Source organism: Glycine max, chromosome 17 (assembly GCF_000004515.6).
Source record: "Glycine max cultivar Williams 82 chromosome 17, Glycine_max_v4.0, whole genome shotgun sequence".
Lineage (NCBI taxonomy): Eukaryota > Viridiplantae > Streptophyta > Magnoliopsida > Fabales > Fabaceae > Glycine > Glycine max.
This window is the reverse complement of record NC_038253.2, coordinates 1,413,660-1,432,007: the sequence shown is the minus strand read 5'-3', so window position 1 is coordinate 1,432,007 and position 18,348 is coordinate 1,413,660. Positions and strand designations below refer to the sequence as shown.

General features: G+C 33.1%; 2 protein-coding genes across 3 annotated transcripts; one reads left to right on the top strand and one right to left on the bottom strand.

Moving 5' to 3' along the window:
- The first annotated feature begins 679 nt into the window (after nt 1–679).
- LOC100807823 (uncharacterized) lies at nt 680–11,189 on the top strand. Of its 2 annotated transcripts, none has more exons than XM_006600259.4 (14): nt 680–1,003; nt 2,061–2,142; nt 2,926–3,029; nt 3,236–3,362; nt 3,742–3,836; nt 4,997–5,120; nt 5,743–5,823; nt 6,873–6,971; nt 7,338–7,496; nt 7,588–7,648; nt 7,767–7,837; nt 8,878–8,922; nt 10,134–10,304; nt 10,394–11,189. In XM_006600259.4, the coding sequence occupies exons 1-14, from the start codon at nt 966–968 to the stop codon at nt 10,955–10,957; spliced, it is 1,821 nt and encodes a 606-aa protein (XP_006600322.1). In that variant the 5' UTR covers nt 680–965; the 3' UTR covers nt 10,958–11,189. The 2 variants fall into 2 exon arrangements, with proteins under 2 accessions (XP_006600322.1, XP_006600321.1); XM_006600258.4 differs by having other exon boundaries at nt 710–1,003; nt 7,761–7,837.
- Nucleotides 11,190–12,461: 1,272 nt separating this feature from the next.
- LOC100782185 (uncharacterized) lies at nt 12,462–16,044 on the bottom strand. The gene is made up of 3 exons (XM_006600257.4): nt 15,289–16,044; nt 13,431–14,957; nt 12,462–13,102 (listed from the first exon to the last, which is right to left on the bottom strand). Exons 1-3 carry the CDS (start codon nt 15,697–15,699, stop codon nt 12,677–12,679), a joined length of 2,364 nt encoding a protein of 787 aa, XP_006600320.1. The 5' UTR covers nt 15,700–16,044; the 3' UTR covers nt 12,462–12,676.
- Nucleotides 16,045–18,348: the final 2,304 nt, after the last annotated feature.

Sequence of the window (18,348 nt, the reverse complement as noted above, 5' to 3'; positions counted from 1 at the left end):
TTTTTTTTTGTTTTTATATAAAAATTCTTTATTTCTAAGACATTTGTTAATATGTATCAGAACAACTAAAGTATACACATGTTTTTGATATATTCTTTAATTACAATTAGAATTTTGCACCAATAATTTATACAATCAAACTTTACATTAATAATTAACATTTTTTTTCAAAATAAACTAAAATAACTTTACCCCATTTGATTCTTCATTTTTTTACACCATTTGATTCACACTCTCCATAATAATTTACAGATTATATACCACAAACTAATGGAAAAATATTTAAATATAAATTTTGAAACATGTTTTTATAAAATTAACAAATTAATCATACGTCGGATACATAATTGAATAAATGAAAATATGACTTTTTATATTAATAGTGCATTTTAATTATATTTTTAATAAAATTATTATACTGTTACCAATTTACTGCTACATATAGTTTAATTTTATATTAGTAATGCATTCTAATTATACACTTACTATTTTTTTATATTATTACCAATTTACTATTTTTTATAAACAATCTACTGTTGTATACAGTTTATTTTTATTTTTTATATTAAACGGGGCTAAAGTCCAAAAAATTTAATTTATTAAAATCATTGTTGGTAAACTTGAAAAAAGACCATGCAAAAGAAAGAAAGAAAAATGTAATTAATCTGTGACGTGCGTGATTACTTTTTCAGTTTTTAAGAAAAGCACAAGTTGGAGACACACAGACCCACCACAAGCCATAGAACCAAAGGGCTCTCTCCTTCTCCCCATGTTTTCTCTTCTTTACTTCTTTGTCTGATAAAACTGTCATCAACCTCCTCCTCTTCCCACTCTCTCTCTCTTTCTTCCCCCCTCTTTTTTTTATTCTTCTTTTTTCCCTTGCAAATATTTTATAAAATTGATATGTGTTGAAGGCATATTTGCTTAAGAGCTGAACCACATCATCGTCTTGAACGTTTGAATCTATGGAACAGCTTGTCAACTTCATCATCCGGCCACCAAGGTATCATTTTTTCTCCTCCCCACTCTCGCATCCTTTTCCTTCAAACACCTTTTCGAATCAAAATATTCTCCTTTTCTCTTTCTAAAATTCCCAGATGGGTATCTGCTTCTTCTTGGTGTTGTTCAGTTGGAACGTGATGTAATTCGATTTGAAGTTTTGATTTTTAGCTTTTCCAAAGCCTAACTCAGCTTGGGTTGGCGAAATTGAAATTTAGTTTCGTTGTCAATCTCCTCCTCAATTCCTCTTTTTCAAAAGGGGAAAACTAGAACAGATGCAAGTAGATTCAGAATTTCACTTCCTTAGCCTCTTTTCTTAAAGCATGTTTTTTTTTTTTGGAGCTTTCACATCATGTTAATTTGGCTTACTGTTTGTTTGGTTGGAAAATTGAGATCTATTTTTAAGCTACCTCGGGGGAAGTTCTTTGTTACCTCATATTCGGGTGTTAGATTTTCATTCTTCCACCTAAAATGAAGTCTTATTTAAACACTTTTTATTTTTGTAATGGATTCTTTCTTTTTGTGTTCTTAAAAATTGGATGCATCTGTCATGTAACTTTACGTAGTATTGCTATGATAACGACTCTTAGATAGACATTTAAACTCTTACTTATCTGAACACACATCTAACATTAGTTGTTGGATGGTTATTTATGCCTAATATTAAATTTCTTATTGTTTTTTGAATTTTTTTATTCTGAAAGTGAGATCTATAAAGTTCATGCTTCCTAGAAAAAGAAATAGAAAAGGAATGGATACATTGCTTTGAATATATAGGTATGCTCAAAAGTAATAATGAAAGGGTACGCATCCTTCGAATTTTGAGGTATTGGTAGAAAGCCCAGTTGCAATATAGGCCTTGAGATAGCATTATGCTTGCTATACACTTGTATGCAGTATGCTTGTCACATAATAGCTACAAACTTGTACTTGAAGTCATCTATCTGCAATTATGGCCTCAAGTCATCAGTACATGGCTAGCTGATTTATTTGCACTATTATTGTTTCAAATTTAACTTCAACTTTAAATTATTGTGATCATATCTTTATTTTGGATGCAGAGCTGAATATGACCCCAAAAGTGATTTATTGGATCAGGAGTTCATGCTGAAAGGAAAATGGTATCAACGGAAGGATGTAGAGGTAATTTAAAAAAAGTATAAGTCAGTGCATTAGCAAAATTATTTTGAGCATTGGCTATGTGGAAATGCATTTGAAGATGAATTTATCTTATTTTATAGTGTTTCAGTAACAGATTAATGAATCTAACGTCCAATCACTGTCTTCATTGTCTTTTCTTAATATTTTTTTTATCGAATTCCTAAGTGATCACCGTCATTAGACAACATTAATGTTAGACGAGAGATCCATTACACAGGCCACCATTACCTTCAATGAAGATTATGAACCTGTAAAATTGGTGCAGAGCAACTAAATTTGATATTGACAGATACCTAGGAAGACATGTCAATAATATGCTTGAACATGATTCTAATTGCAAAGCTGTTGCTTTTATGTTGAAAGAAATACAGTTTTCATAATTTGTTTCATCCCTCAGTTTTTTTATTTCTCTTCTGGAAACCTGCCACTAGAAGTGTTTCTTACCTATAATATCAGCATTATTACATGAATACATGTGTTAGTTAACATTTAAAAAGTGAAACTACAGTAGGATGAGAAAAATATTGGAATCAAATTTCTATTTTTGAAGAATTATTTTTCAACTGAACTTGTATATTTTATGTAGAATACTTCTAAGTAATTTTCATACATAAAGTGTATGTATGTGATGTTCTAAAACTTTTCCTTGTTGATTTCACTTTTTCCCCATCATAGCAATTTTTTTTTTCAATTAAGTCATGCTTTATCTCTTTTTGTTGACAACCTGCATGGTCAGCCTGTCATGTAAGATTTGATATTCTGCAGATAAAAAACAGTCGGGGTGATGTTCTTCAATGCAGCCATTACTTGCCTATAGTCAGCCCTGAAGGAAAGCCTCTGCCGTGTGTAATATATTGTCATGGAAATAGGTGATTGTGGGATGTTGCTTTTTTATGTTAGCAAGAGGCTGTTGTTTGAAACAGTTCCACTGAAACTTTTCTTCAGAAAATTTTAGACTCTCTCCTTCCAAGATTGTGTGTTTTCCTTTTTTTACTGTGCACCATAGTGTATGTATGGTGTTGCATAGTTTATAGATTTCAATTTGTGCTGAATGGGTGAAATTTTTATATGACAGCGGATGTAGGGCTGATGCTAGTGAAGCTGCTATAATTTTACTTCCCTCAAACATTACAGTTTTTACTCTGGATTTTTCTGGCTCTGGAATTTCTGGAGGGGAGCATGTCACTCTAGGCTGGAATGAAGTAAGTGCTTTTTCAATAACCTCTTAAAAAAATCATATTTTACTGTTTTATCATTTATATAGCTTAGTCTTATTGATGTGTCATTTATCTGTCCTTTTCCCATAATTAATACGAGTAAATGTGTGAAGGACGTTAAATAAAGAGGTATTTGACAAGTTCAAAGTTCTATTCTTTCCTTATGTGATCTTGCATGCAGATTAGAAACAATACACACTAGGGAACCTCATCTAAAGATAGCTTCAACAACTTGCATACTGTTATTTTTGTGAATTCGATCCAAAATTATTAGTCCAAGTTTGCATGCACATTACTACTACTTGCTTTGTTGTCATTCTTCATTATAAATGATTGTTTGTTTGATATTGTTGTCTATTTTCAGAAGGATGATCTGAAGGCTGTCGTCAACTATTTGCGGGATGATGGAAATGTCTCTTTAATTGGCTTGTGGGGTCGCTCAATGGGAGCTGTAACCAGGTAGGTTTTCATCATCACCCACTTTTTGCTTTAAACTTGCTTTTGGAACGAGGTTTAGGAAAGGTTTTCTGGTAAAAATGGGACTGTGTAGTACTGTAGCAAGATACTATAATTTGTTCATATTACAGCTCAGATATCGTGATTGTAACCCACAAAAAATAAATATCTAAATTCTTCCTTGAACTTTCTTATATTATTGCTTGCAGCTGTAATAATTTTTTTTTACTTGCATTAGCTAATTATATTAATATATTTTTATATTTTCAGTAAGATCTTACAATCTAATAATCTATGTTACAATCACACAATTTATGATCTTTTTTCCCTCTGCTGATCTTAGTTAAGATCTTGATTTTGACAATCTTGAGTGACCGAAATGGCTTGGGAGAGGAGATTTTCTATTATTATTGATGTTTTTGAAAACCACGTCAGTTATTGAACTGATGTAGGTGTTGATTCAGGCTTAATTAGTGGTTGAATATGCGATCATTAAACATGTAAAATCATAAGTAGCCAATATAGGTAAAATTTTAAATTAATATAAAAGGATCATATTGTGTTCCCTAATAGATAAAAAATCAATATGACTACTAAAAAACTAAATAATAGCAATCCATATACATGGACCTTTTACTCATCTCAAAATGTTTTTGATTATATAAAAAATAAAATGAAAAACTGGTTGAAACCAGTTTTGGACTGGTGTGACCAATTCTTCATTGTTTTTCTGCTTGTCTGGTTTTCTCGATTGTCTTGATTGACTGGTAGCCTAACTAGTTCTCCAGTTTTTTTGGTCATATCAGCTTGTTTAGTCCCTCTCTTTTTATTAATGAACATTATCATTCTTGAATAATAGATTGTGTATAACACTGTTTTTATCCTGAGAGTGAATGATCTCTGATAATATATTCATGTGTGTGATTGAACTAGGAAAATAGTTAGCTGTTCTGTATTTGTGTAGACTTGTAGAAACTAGAACGTTCCCTGTCCCCCTGGCATGAAAAAACCCATGTATATGTTTGTTCCCCTCTGATTTGAATGGTTCTCCTTGTTAAGTGCACTCAATATAACTACTCTGATTATATAGCCATTCAAACATACCATTTTAGCTAATGCATATGTTTTTTTTTCTGAACAATTAATGATTTTATTACTTGCAGCCTTATGTATGGAGCTGAGGATCCTTCAATTGCAGGGATGGTTTTAGACAGTCCCTTTTCTGATTTGGTTGATTTGATGATGGAACTTGTAGATACATATAAAGTTCGTCTGCCAAAGTTTACTGTGAGTATATTATATTACTTCTTGGCTGAAAATGAGAATACTTTTTATATTGAAATAATCTATCTAAAATTTGGAATTTTAGTCTAATATTTTTTTGCTCTTTTCTTGGAGGTTATTGGAACTATTTTCAGCTTATGCCAGTTTGCCTCAATGATATATGACATGATATAAATAATTTTGGTCGGAAATTACATATTAATATCATTGAACTTCCCTGTCTACCCACTCTGAAATTTAATAGCTCTTCTTCATGACCTGTTATCATGTCCAAAAATTGTTTTGTTGCATTTGTATCTTGATGGGAACTGATTTTTACTGATAAGAAACAATGGAGTATAGCTCCTTACTATTGGGGAAATCCCTCTTAAGTTTACATAGCGTGGATCATTGGTTTTGTGTCTCTGTAGTTTACACAATTCTGAATATCCCCCTTGTTCTTAAATCTTAAGTATAGGAACCAAAGTGCTCCTGCTCCACTCATCTGATATCTTCTTAAATCTCAAAATCTTGTTAAATAACTTAGTGAGCCAAATGATACCTTGTTCTGTTCTTATTATAAGAATAAATTCTTAGTGCCATCACTTACTGTTATGCTGATTTTGTTTCATTTTTCTTGTTGCAGGTGAAGTTTGCAATCCAGTACATGCGAAGAGCGATCCAAAAGAAGGCAAAATTTGACATAACGGACCTCAATACAATTAAGGTTTTTTCATCCTTTTATTATTGTTATTGTTTGTTTAACTTTTATTTTGTGATAGGAGTTTTGTAATGAAAGGAATTTGTACTACTTGCTTGATTGTATAAAATGGTTAATTAGTTAGTTTGACAGAAAAAACTGATAAGCTATTACTGCTTTGTTTTTTGTCATCATTTTTCAATACAAGTTAAAGTTCCATCTGTACCTGAGCTTAGTTAACAAATGTTTTTTGCTTTTTAGTTTGAATTTGTAGAAATTATATAAATGCATAAAATTTCCTTTTGCTGGCAATAGATAGCATAAACTTATTAATCTCCAAGTTAATACATAATTTAGTCAGTAATTCATAAATATATTGCTGAAAATTTTTGGTTAAATTTTTTGTAAATTAAATTGATTAATTGTTATGATCATAGGTGGAGAAACTTTTGCTAGTGAATAAATGAAAGTACTAGTTTGATTCAAATAGTACAAAGTTTCAACTAGTTAAGAAAATGTTATTTGAAGGATCTATTTTGGTAATAAGTGGAGCGCCATCTTCTTGTCCTTCTTACTTTTTAATCGCTAAACCCAAGAGTTGTTGAATTCTAATCATAATTAGTTAAATGAGTATATTTTCAATTTTTTGGGTGCTAATGACTGAACTTGTGGAACACAGTACAATTGATTGAATACTGGCTAAGTACTAATAATTTGTGCCCCTTACACTCTGGGGCCACAGGCAACACTAGAGTGTGTATGGATTTCTGTTGGAAACCCCCAAATGGAAATCCAAACACATACTAGGTGTTTGCAGGATCCGATTTTTGTCCAGATAATGATGCAAAACAAACAGAAAGAAAATAATGTCGACAATTGTTTTGTTGTCCTCTTGAGCATATATGTCTTCATGTGGCATTCAAAAGCATAGAAATATCTAGAAAACAAATATTCTGAAATGGATGCAAATTTTATTGAAAATATCTGGGTGAGAAAACAATAAAAAAATATTCCTATTGGTTTTAAACATTTTTATACTCTCCATCATGTTCATTCATTATTTGTTTGCATCATAGGTGGCAAAATCTTGTTTTGTTCCAGCTCTACTAGGCCATGCCATTGATGATGATTTTATACAGCCCCATCACTCTGATCGAATATTTGAGGCTTACATGGTAAGTATGTTTAAAAATCCCCCCCGCCCCCTCCTTTTTTTTCTTAACTACAAATTGATTTACATAACTCAACTTTTGGAGTTAGGCTAAATGCATATTCGGATCAGCTTATTTTAGTTTTTTTTTCCTGCTTCCTAAGAGGACTTTAAAAAATGTGAATATTTCTTTGATATTAATCTCAATATGTCTTTAAAGCATGCTTGATGCTTTTGAAATTTTAAAAATCTCTTCCAGGCAGGATGCACATTGTGTCACCTATTCTCTAATTATAATCTATGCTATTGCATTTGCTCTTTTTTGTTTTTATCTAGGAAGTCTTCATGCCCTATTATTTGGATCTTTAATATTGCTGTCCATGCTTTGTAGGGAGACAAAAACATAATTAAATTTGACGGAGATCACAATTCTCCTCGTCCTCAGTTTTACTTTGATTCCATAAACATCTTTTTTCACAATGTTTTGCAACCTCCGGAAGATGAGGTTGGGGAATCATTTTTTGACCCCATGAATGATTACTTTGGTAAGGTAAAATCAGCAATGCTTCTCATGGTTCCACTTTGATCAAATTTCAATAGTCCATCTTGTACATCTCTAAGAATTGACTGTTTTTCCTCAGGATGTTTGGAGATCTGTGCACGAATTAGGCTACAGCAATGAATCATCATCTAAAAACAAAGGCATGACTCAAGTACCTAGTTTCTCTTAACTATTTCTGCTATATTGATTTGTATGAGGATCTGCACTTAGTACCTTCACTTTTTGTAAATATCTTACATGTTTCTTTGTTAGATGCAGAACCATCAACAAGCAGCACGATAAATGCCATTGAGCAGGTCCGTTCAAGACGACCAATGAGTAGGATGGAGGTTTGCATTTATTAGCTCTTAATTTACTGTTAGAATAACATGCAAATAGGTTTGGCTGAGGAAATGTACCCTCTATTTTGAAAAATGTTAAAATATAATTTTGGTTCTATATGTGATATTCATTCTTAATTTGGTTCTTTTGTTAAAGAAGTTGTGAGTGATCCATGTTTGGTATAGCAACAAGTTTTATGTTAGTTACTGCCACTGAGAGCCTAACACAACCCTCTTCCTTTACCCCGGACTTGGAATTGGCTATGAAACCATCAACAGTTTCTTATATGAAATAGTTTTTTAATTTAGTCCTTGTACAAATAATTGTTTTCAATTTTGTTTTACCATTTGGGGTTATAACCAGATTGAAAATGAATATCATGTATAGGGAGCAGAAATTTATATTTATCCCTGTACGTGATAATCATTTTTAATTGGGCACAAACTCAGTTTGTTATAACGACCATAGATGACATGGCAGATATGGCATTGAAAATGTTCATATTGGGAATAAGTTAACATTTGTTTTTTGTAGGAACTGAATTGAAAATGAGTATAATGTCCAAGGACCCAAAACATTTTTTAATCATTAAAAGATAGGATGATGATCCTCTCATGTTAGCAAAGAATGTGACAATGTCATGTCATGCCACGAGAAAGAAAAACACAACAATTATAATAGGGTCCACCATTATTTATATATAGGACCCATTGATTTTATTTTTGTCTTTCTCTCTCATAACTTGACCTTATGATGCTCCTTACTAGCATTAGATGATCCTGAACCTAAAAGATATTTTTGCACAAGAGTACTCAAGTTGAATATTATACTTAGATGATTGCATTTTGCAAATGTTAGAGGAGAGTGCTATGTGGTTTGTTAAAATCTGGTGTGTTAATACCTGCCAAATGGCTTTTGCATGACCATCAAAGATGTGGTTGTTTGAGCTGCATGATGATTTTGACTTTGTTTGAATTCTTTAATTGGCATGGCTTTTATTATTATTATTTTTTTAAGTAATATTAATATACTGTTTGACATTTCTCAGGTTCCATCTGATATTTCTTCGAAAGATGAACATCGTGAACATGAGGTATATCCCTTTCACTATTTTCACTTTCTTTGTAATGAAATATTTTCCCCCATTCTTCATATGCATTGTAATTTTTTTCGTGTAAACTATATGCTTGTATGGCTATAGTAGCTATCACACACCAAGTGGAACATTGGTTGGTGGTAACTCAGTAAGTATCTAAACTAACGAAAAAAAAGTGATTGGAATCCCTTGGTTTTCTGTCTCAATGTGAAAATTCTAGTAATTGCCATTTCTAAATAAGTAATGATACCATGACACAACCAAGAGTGTCCCACAAAAATACATACCCATCTCCAGGCCAACGGATCTGACACACTGCTGAGATTCAACGGAATACAGAGAGGCATGTTTTCAGTATCAAAAGCTTTTGTGTCAACAGTATTACTCTTTCTAAATTGTTCATTGAATCGGTGATTGGTTTTAGGGAAATATACTATGAACTAATGATTTTATCCTTTTTTTTGTTACATGGGTTTCATGGAATGTTTTATTTTATTTTTTTATTTTATGATATATTGGAATACTTTAGTAAAAATACAAGTGATGAGTGGCATGTAATACATGTGAATGGGACTTGCTGGCCTGGTATCCATTTTTCTCTTCATGAATTCTCAATACTAAGGCATAGACCTGCCTTTAACATGTGCTACCTACTTCTAAGAAAATGCTTTTTCATTTTAAAAGTTTATGGTAAGTTCTTATCTAATTTTAATACTAAAAAATGCGGGAATTTGTGTTTAAATAATTTTTTGGTACCAATACCGTGGTGTTAGACACACGAAAAAATGGAAAGGGCTGCCTGGGTCTATTTTATTCTCTGTTCCATCCTTTTAGTGGAATTAAAATATAATACGTTTTCAACCTTATGTCGTCTTTTCTTCTATTTTTAAAATACTCCAAAGATTAAGCAAATACAAATGTTTTGTTCCACTTGTTCAAACCTTTGCAACAAACGCAACTTACATGCTACAATTTTTCTTTTTACTGCATGGTGAATGCCCACTACTTGTGTATCTGCACTACCTAGGCAAGACAGAGCCAGTACCTAAGCTTCAAAAATGTAATTTATGTAAATATCTACCTTTAGGGATAGTGAAATAATAAATAAGGCAGAAAGAGGTATAATCAAAGCATGAGAAAAGGAGATCAAACAGAGAAAGGAACTATAGTCTCACTCTTACATTTTGCATGGCATTCTTGCAAAGCAGGAGAAGTGCGGCAATATTTCCCCATCATCATCATCAATGATAAGCTTTGAATTGTCAAATGGTGATCCCTTTGGGTCCCATGTTCCAGCCACATTGGAAGATGATCAGTATGTAGAATATCAACTAGATGACCTTGCAGGTTTTCCATCTACTGCAGAGGAGGAAGAAAGAGTGAGCCAACTTGATAACTTCTACATAATCAAAATACTTGATGACAAATTTTGGATTTTATTCATGTTTGATTTATCCATGCTATTCAGATGTTCATGGAAGCAGTGATGGAGTCACTGAAGGACCTGGAAGTACGAAATCCAAATGCAGAACAACCAACAAGTAGTGTTAGTTCTGTGTATGTAGATGCTGTAGAGCCGTCTGATAAAGATGCTTCTTCAGGAGAGATTTCGAGACCGGTGGAGACAGAATCTTCCTCACTCAAACACACCACAGAGTCAAAATTCAAAACCACTTCCTCGACATCAGAAGAATTTGAGCCATTGAACGGTGAGTCAAATTCCATTTCAGTGAAACATTCCCAAAATGTGGTGTCGGAGCCAAGTCCAGTACCAAGTGTTTCATTAGAAGGACCAGCACATCTGCAGCTGCAGCCACCACCATCGGCACCTACTGACACATCATCAGTAACTGAGTCCAGCAATACAAGTGGTTCTGCTAGTAGCGATAGTTCTGCTAGTTTACAAAGTTCATCAGAGACTGATGTATCACATAACACGAAAGCCACAGTAACTGTTGTTAGGAATCCCGCAGGCCATGTCATGGATGGCTTAATGCGTCGATGGGATTTCAATTTTTTCAAGAACAAATAGTCACAACCGATGATCAGATGAGAGATTCTCATGTATACATTGTTTTTGTAACTACAAGAAAACAAAAATCATAGTTTGTACCAAAGAAAATAGGTTGCTCGTGTGTAAATTTTGTATGTTTAGATTCTCAACTAACAAATCATCCAATATTCTTTGACTGTAAGTGAGAATTGTCATATTTTGTTGTTTTTATGAACGATGTCTACACCATTGTACGCATCATTTGAACAAAGGTTCTCGTCTTTCGTTCCCTTTATTTGCCGAAGCTAAGCTTATATACATGATGCACTTGCCAGGATGCTATGCTTGTATTTGTATCCTAGTGTGGATGGAAATGTATTCCCTACATTTAATTGTTTCATTATTTTAGGAACATCGTCGGTTCATATATTGAAAATAATAAATGTTCCATTATCGTAAAAAATTATATTATTATCAAATGCTATGTAATCATATTATCTATTTTTGTTGACTATTAATACGTATTACGGTTTAGTCTATTTTAATATAAATGAATCTTTTAGGGACATTTTTTATGACATCTTCTATTGGCTTTTTCATAAGATGATGTATAAAGACTTGGAATGAAGTTTCAAAATCGAGTAGTCATTCGTTTTTTTAAATTAAATTAATTTGTAAGTCTCTAATTTTTTTTTTAAATAGATCTCTGTTTTAAAAGTTTGTAAATATGTCTCTAAACTTATAAACTATTTTTAATTGAGTCCTGACTAGGGTTTTGTTAGGGTTCTGTCAAGTATAAAGATTTAATGGAAAATTTTCAAATAATTTAAAAATCAATTTGCTAATTTAATTATTTAGTAAATTCTTAAATTATTTTAGGATTTTTTTTATCAAATCCTATTATTGATGAAACCTTAACGAAATTTAGAGATTTAATTAAAAATAAATCGAAAACTAAGAAACTTAATTAAAAAGTTTTAAAATATAAACATATTTAAGATTTTTCAAACAATTCAAAGACTTCCAAATTAATTTACGAGTAGGACAAAGATTTGCTTTCAGAGAGGGGGCAGAACAGTTTGTGCAAAAGTGGTATTCTGAAGTAAATGTCTAGGATAGAGTGTACAAATTTTCTTGAGAATTAATTTTTAAATAAATTGTGAACAGGGACTGAGAACTGCATTAACGGAGTTGGAGGCTTCTGTGATGCCATTGACATTTATCGAATTGATTCCATTTGATCTTTTTCTGTTTTTTGTACGAGGACAAGAATTAAATTAGGTGGGCAGTTCATGATGCAGAATTTTCTAAGATTGCTATATCATTTTTTTCTTGTCAGATGTTTTGATGTAAAAATTTTATTAGCTGCCTTAACTATAGCGCCAAAGCATTTGGTCATATGTAACTGGAAACCTTGGTTGAGCGAAGAAAAGCCCCAGATTTTGTGACTTATGAGTTTGGTCTAAATGTAGACGTAAAATGGAGCCTTCAAAAGTAAAGTAACTACTTTATATTAAAAGAAATTGAAGCAGGAAGCACATCAGAAGAAAAAATCCAATAATTTATTTCAACGTTGAATCTGAAAAATTAATGAATAAATTATTGAGTTAGGCCATCTTTTGAGACGCTGCAAACATGTATGCCTTTAGGAGAATATACAACAGTTTAGTGTATCCACACACCTGCAAGTTGCAACATTAGTCTCTCTAGGCCAACATGGATAACTGATTTTGTGTTAATAGTACTATGGTCGATAGTTTAACTATCTTCCATCAATTTCAATGCCATCTCAACCAGTGACTGAGTTGTTAGAGTGTGCCGGTTCAGTCCAACAGTGCCAGAGAAAACATTAAAGCTTTCAAGTTCTGATGTGGTCTCTAAGACACCCTCCAACACCTCCTCCATTCCCAGACCCTTAAAGGTTTCTATGTTTTCTGCTTTGTCTTTCATCATCCAAATAGCCAGCTCTATTACGAACCTCCTTATCCTTGGAATCTTAGTTGGGGGATACTGGTATTTCTTGAGAATCTGAACTAATTTGTTTGCAAGTTCAGCCTCAGTAATTCCAGCTTCTTCAAATACAATGCTTGATTCATGAGAGGTCATGTATCTGAAAACATTTGCTGCTAGTCCAATCATCACCTCTTGTATCTTGTTGTCTTCTGACATGATCGCCCGAAGTATCTGGAGGGTTGACAAATGATAAGAAAAGATCAAGATTTTCTTATGTTTTTCATCTGTGTAATTTTTACTAGATAGAAACGTAATACAAAGGCCCTATTTTAATTAAACTTTTCCCAGAAATTAAAATTAACTTGTACACTTCAATTCTCATAAAAACTTTCTCATTTAACTTCGCTAAAAGTTGAAGTGCATAAATTAATTATAATTTATGGAAAAATTTTGACTCTTTTTTCATTCAGAAACTACTTATAGAAAGAAATTTATCCGACCAAAGTAAAAACTCGCATGCTATTATCTAAAAAATTATAATGGTAAGAGTAACACTTACTATGGGTGCTGCAGTTGTTACCCCCTTTAGCTGGATGAACCATTCTGATCCACTATAGGTGCATAAATTTCTTAGAATTCTAGCTGCATTGACACGGAGCAATGGATCTTTCAATGCTTCAGCGAGCTTTTCTAGTACTTTCAACTTTAAAATTCGATGGCAGTTACTCTTGCTTTCTAAAGCCAGCATTGCAAGGGCCTCACCAGCAACAATTTTTACATGTTTCTGATTTTCTGGTATGTTGTGTTTGAAAAATATGTTGAACAATTCTTTAAGTACTCCACCTGTACCCCCTATTCTTTCCGTTGCATCCTCTTCCAATGCCAGACTGGTTAAAATTTCTATGCAAAGTTTCTGTAGAAGAGGATGCTTCTCTCCATGCCTTAAAATATCTCTAATATTGCTGATGGTGAAAACTATCTCCGCAATCTCTCTTCGAAGATGTTTCCCAGTGGTGCCAACTGTGCTAGCCAGCATCTTCACCAGTTGCAGAGATCTCTTCAGTGTCAGAACTTGGGATGGAGTAACATTTTCACTCTTTAGCAACCACTCTTCAGCATGTGTGAAGTCTATGATCTTTGGAAGGAGGCCCCTTGTGTTTCCAATCTTTCCACAGTTGTCAAGGTCACGTGCAAGTTTTTTCAGTATGAGGAGTCCCAAGTGGTTAAAAGTCCAGAACCCATAATTTTGGTGATCAAATACAAGTTTCTTTTCACCAATCTCATCAGCTGCAGGAATCACACTCCTATTAGTTTGTAAAAGAGATGATATTGATTCCATAGCTCCCGGTATTCCGGCTATGCGGAGAGAGTTCTGCTTCTTGCCAGCTAGTTTTGACAAAATCTCAGCAGCTGAGAGCCTAATCTCTTCGTCCTTGAAGTCTGTCCAATTCAACATCTCAACTAGTCTCTCCACCATTGATATGTCAATTCCAATCTTTTGAAGGGTGTCATCACAAAATCTTTCACTGATTGAAAACTGCCTAAGAATCCTTGCTCCAATGAGCTGCTCATCAGGGGAGTTAGAAGCCAACAAGTCCATAGAAAAACCTACCATATCCATTTTCAAGCCATCAAATATGCTTCCATTGACACATCTTGAATAGGCATCATAGAAGAGCCTTCTAGTGGACACCATTCCTGATGGCCCCAACTCACACTCCTTGTTGACCTCTTCCAACAGTTTACAATAGCTGACTTGCCATTCCCAATAGGCCTTTTCCATTAGGAACAACAAAGCTTCCGAAAGAGCCAAGGCATAGAAGATAGAGAGAGCAGATTTGCGGTTCCTCTTGTCAGTGTCCCCCTTTGCCACCTCTCCATAATCATGCTTGACGAGCTTTATTAACGAGAGAACCACACAAGCCGTTGCAGAAAGAAGCTGAAGCCAATAGAGAAGTCTACTGACATGCCTCGAAAGGAAAAACCATTTAGCATATGGTAGGAGTGGAACATCTGAGCTAACCCACATCCTAGTTCGTGTCCTTGTTGGGGTAGTATCTGTTGAAACATATTGGTGGTGATGGTTCTGCCAAAAAAAAAAAAAAAAACAGAAATATCAAAGACAAAAATATTAATGGCAATAGTCTTGTAACAAAGAAGAAACAGTAAGAAAAAAAACGCGCAAGTCTTCAAGGCGTATGTACGTGAGTTTTAGATAATCTCTATACAAATTGAATGCAACAGGATGTAGTGACGAATCTCCTTCAAGATATAATCAAGTCCATTGATATAATTTGCAAACCCATAATCAAATTTTATGGTGGATTATATTTTTTCATAAATAGACACATGTTTTCATGAAAAGATACAACTTTGAAAATCTCTCTCAGTACCTTTGTACTGGGAGTTACAAGTACCTCAGTGATGGACCATGTGGCTTGGTGCTGCCATTCAAGTTCATGACTCCTGCTGAAAATCCTGGTTCCTTCAACTACAAGTATGATGGTGATGAACCAGAAGTCGGTTTTTTCTAAGGTGATGGCGAAACCGCCGAGAAGGACAACGGTTGCCCAAATGAAGCCGAGAGTTCCCAACCCGGTTGCTGCTTTTTCAAGCACCGCAAGCTGAAGAGCGAAAAGGGTGAGCTTCTTTTCTGGTGCTGAGGTTGTTGAAGACACAGAATTGGCAGTGCTATTATTACTGTCCAGCTTGTCTATGCTGCTGAGTCCACGAGGCTCAAACATGGTGGTGCCTATGCTGATGGTTTCGCTGAGCCTCATCCTTTGTAGTTCATCAACTTGTACATGAATGCTTCCCTCTCCTTCCATTAATGTAACTAGTCTTAAGTAGCTACCTGCAATGCAACTAGTGTGATATCTAATAAGGTTGAAAATATGTGATTGTGTTATATCTCTGATGATGTCTGGTGAAGGTTGAAGAGAAAGATGAGTTTTTATATACAAGCTAGAACAAGAATGAGAATGGCAAACTTAGGGGGCACGCTTATGATGGGGGAAAGAGTAACGTCAAGCTTCTCTTTCCGCCGATTTTCGAAGAAGTCGCTTCACCGACTAACTTGCTCAAAGGGTTAACTTGTCTCTCTATTGTAAACGTTGCTTTCTTTCTTCTTTTTTTTCCTGAAAATTTCTTGTTAGAATTAGAAATCAAATCAAGCTAAGTCTAGCAAGTCCTGGCTATATCAAGTTACTCTTTGACTGATCAGTTTCATTTACTTCTCTTTACTCTGATTGTTTAAAATTTCTGGGAGGGAATAAAACTATGAGTAAAATAGAATAGAAATTAGAATTTTCAGTGACTTGGTTATTACTGAAATTAGAACGGAGAAGACTGTTTCTATGTGTTACTGTTGCGCCACGTTTTGTTAAGGGTATAGTTCCACTGAAATTTATTTCCACACATTATTATAGACCTAATTTGGCACTAAGGTGCAGGAAAAAAATACCAATACATACGTGTACATTATACAACTCTCGTTCATCTCATTTTGTCTGAAATTTAAAATTTTGGAACATGAACTAAGAAATGTTTTAGATTTTAGGAAAAATATTATATATTTATATTAATTAGATTTTTTCTTATTTTCAATTTTTTTCTTCTAATTTCACAATAAATGGTTATGGATATAACAAGAAAAAATTATTTAAATACATCATTAATATTATAAAATGGTAATTAACATAGAATGAAAAAATTATTTAAATACATCATTAATATTATAAAATGGTAAAAAACTACTTTCAGTTCTAGTGTTCTACACTTTGAAATCCTACGATGCGTCTATATCTCAACCCATAACCGTTGGCTAGAATTAATGAAATGAATGACAACATGATGTGTACTTTGCCACCTAATAGTCTTATCTTATCACGAAACATTTATTGGATAAAACATTAGCAATAGCTTATAGACAATTAGACACTATTCACAAAAAAGAAGACGACAATTAGACATATACAAGTTTCTGGTCAGCATATGATTGTGATTATATTATTAACCAGCGGAAATGTACTAACACATTACACATGTTCCTTCATACAATACATCATCCTTTAATTAAGTGACATTTGACTGTTTCCCAAGCGAGTCTCTTCCTTTCAAGGAACCTAATCTAATACGCGTTCACTAGCATTTTGTTAATAGCACTGCCGAATTTCTTGTTTATGGATTGCAAGTTACATGAATCTGGTTGTGTCATGGCTTCCGTGCATAAACCTTGGAGTATGCGGATGGATATATCATCATTCTGATGTGATTCAAACTATAAATAAACATGACGAAATTTAGAAGTATCCTATAACAAGTGTCTTTTAATTAAAACTAGAATTTAATTTTGATAACTGTATTGTTCTTTTTACTAAAAAGTTTAAATAAATTGAGTTTCAAAGATTCAAAAAACATTTGTAAAAATACTTATAATAAATTATTCATTCAAAATTTTCACATCAATAAGGAAATAGAAATTAAATCTATATCATCGTGAGATATGAGTTGATTCTTACTAATTAGATTAACTTTTAACTTTGTTTACTCAATATGTGTATTACAAAGATTGACATTAAAAATTTGTGTCAAATATTAAAATAATTTTATTTATTTATTAAAATAGCTAAGTTTTGTCAAGGGTTAGTTCTGGCTTATTAATTACATCGTTCATGCCTGCTAACCACAATTAACACCAGACATGGGAATATCCGTTGTGATCATTCAATATTCATCCCGATTGTAATTGTACTTGCAACATACTAACATTGAGCCTTAAGCATTCAACTCTATAGAAAACATAAACTGCAATAGTGTAATGTTTTAGTTGTCATTGCTAAGTAATCAATTGGAGTGGGTCACACACCAACTGGCATATGGTCTAATAATTGGTGAGAATTTATTTATATTTATAATAAAGTTTTATTGTTCCTGGAATGAAAGGGAAGTAGAGAGACAGTTCAGTCTGCATCACTGAATTGATTTTGATTTCCACCTCACCAATTCTTCTATTTTCTTTCCGGGAAAGTTTCCGTCTCACAAGTTTCCAAAATGCATAAGAAAAAAGAGAGAAGAAAATGAAAACAAAAGGAAAGAAGAAAAGAAAGAAAAAAGAGGAGAAAATATACACATAATTTAATATTTTTCACTCTGTTTGGTCAAGGAAAGAAATAAGGAAAAAAAAAAGATGAATAAAAAAAATGAAAAAAGTGTGCATGCACTACAATTCCTCGTGAAATTTGTTCATATATAATAATATACACTAGCATACACATCTTGTAATAGTTCTTCCATGTTGAGTTGGGGAGAAAATTCTTCTCTAAATCTGTGAATTATGCTATTGCTACCGGTCTTATTCTTCGTGAGGTTAATGGATATTGAAGAGTTTGTTACTTTGGTAAGTAGCAACATTTGGGTTATATTTTGTTAGGTGAAAATCCGCTGATGATTGATCAGTATGTGGTTTTCGCAATAGT

What these genes read in the sequence shown, in the direction of transcription:
- LOC100807823 (XM_006600258.4), top strand. Translation starts at nt 966, where the DNA reads ATGGAACAGCTTGTCAACTTCATCATCCGGCCACCAAG. An exon ending in TTCATCATCCGGCCACCAAG is followed by an intron (nt 1,004 to 2,060) that starts GTATCATTTTTT and finishes TTTTGGATGCAG; the next exon opens with AGCTGAATATGACCCCAAAA. An exon ending in ATATATTGTCATGGAAATAG is followed by an intron (nt 3,030 to 3,235) that starts GTGATTGTGGGA and finishes TTTATATGACAG; the next exon opens with CGGATGTAGGGCTGATGCTA.
- LOC100782185 (XM_006600257.4), bottom strand. Translation starts at nt 15,699, where the DNA reads ATGGAAGGAGAGGGAAGCATTCATGTACAAGTTGATGAACTACAAAGG. An exon ending in CCACATGGTCCATCACTGAG is followed by an intron (nt 14,958 to 15,288) that starts GTACTTGTAACT and finishes TTTTTTTGGCAG; the next exon opens with AACCATCACCACCAATATGT. An exon ending in TAACAACTGCAGCACCCATA is followed by an intron (nt 13,103 to 13,430) that starts GTAAGTGTTACT and finishes TCAACCCTCCAG; the next exon opens with ATACTTCGGGCGATCATGTC.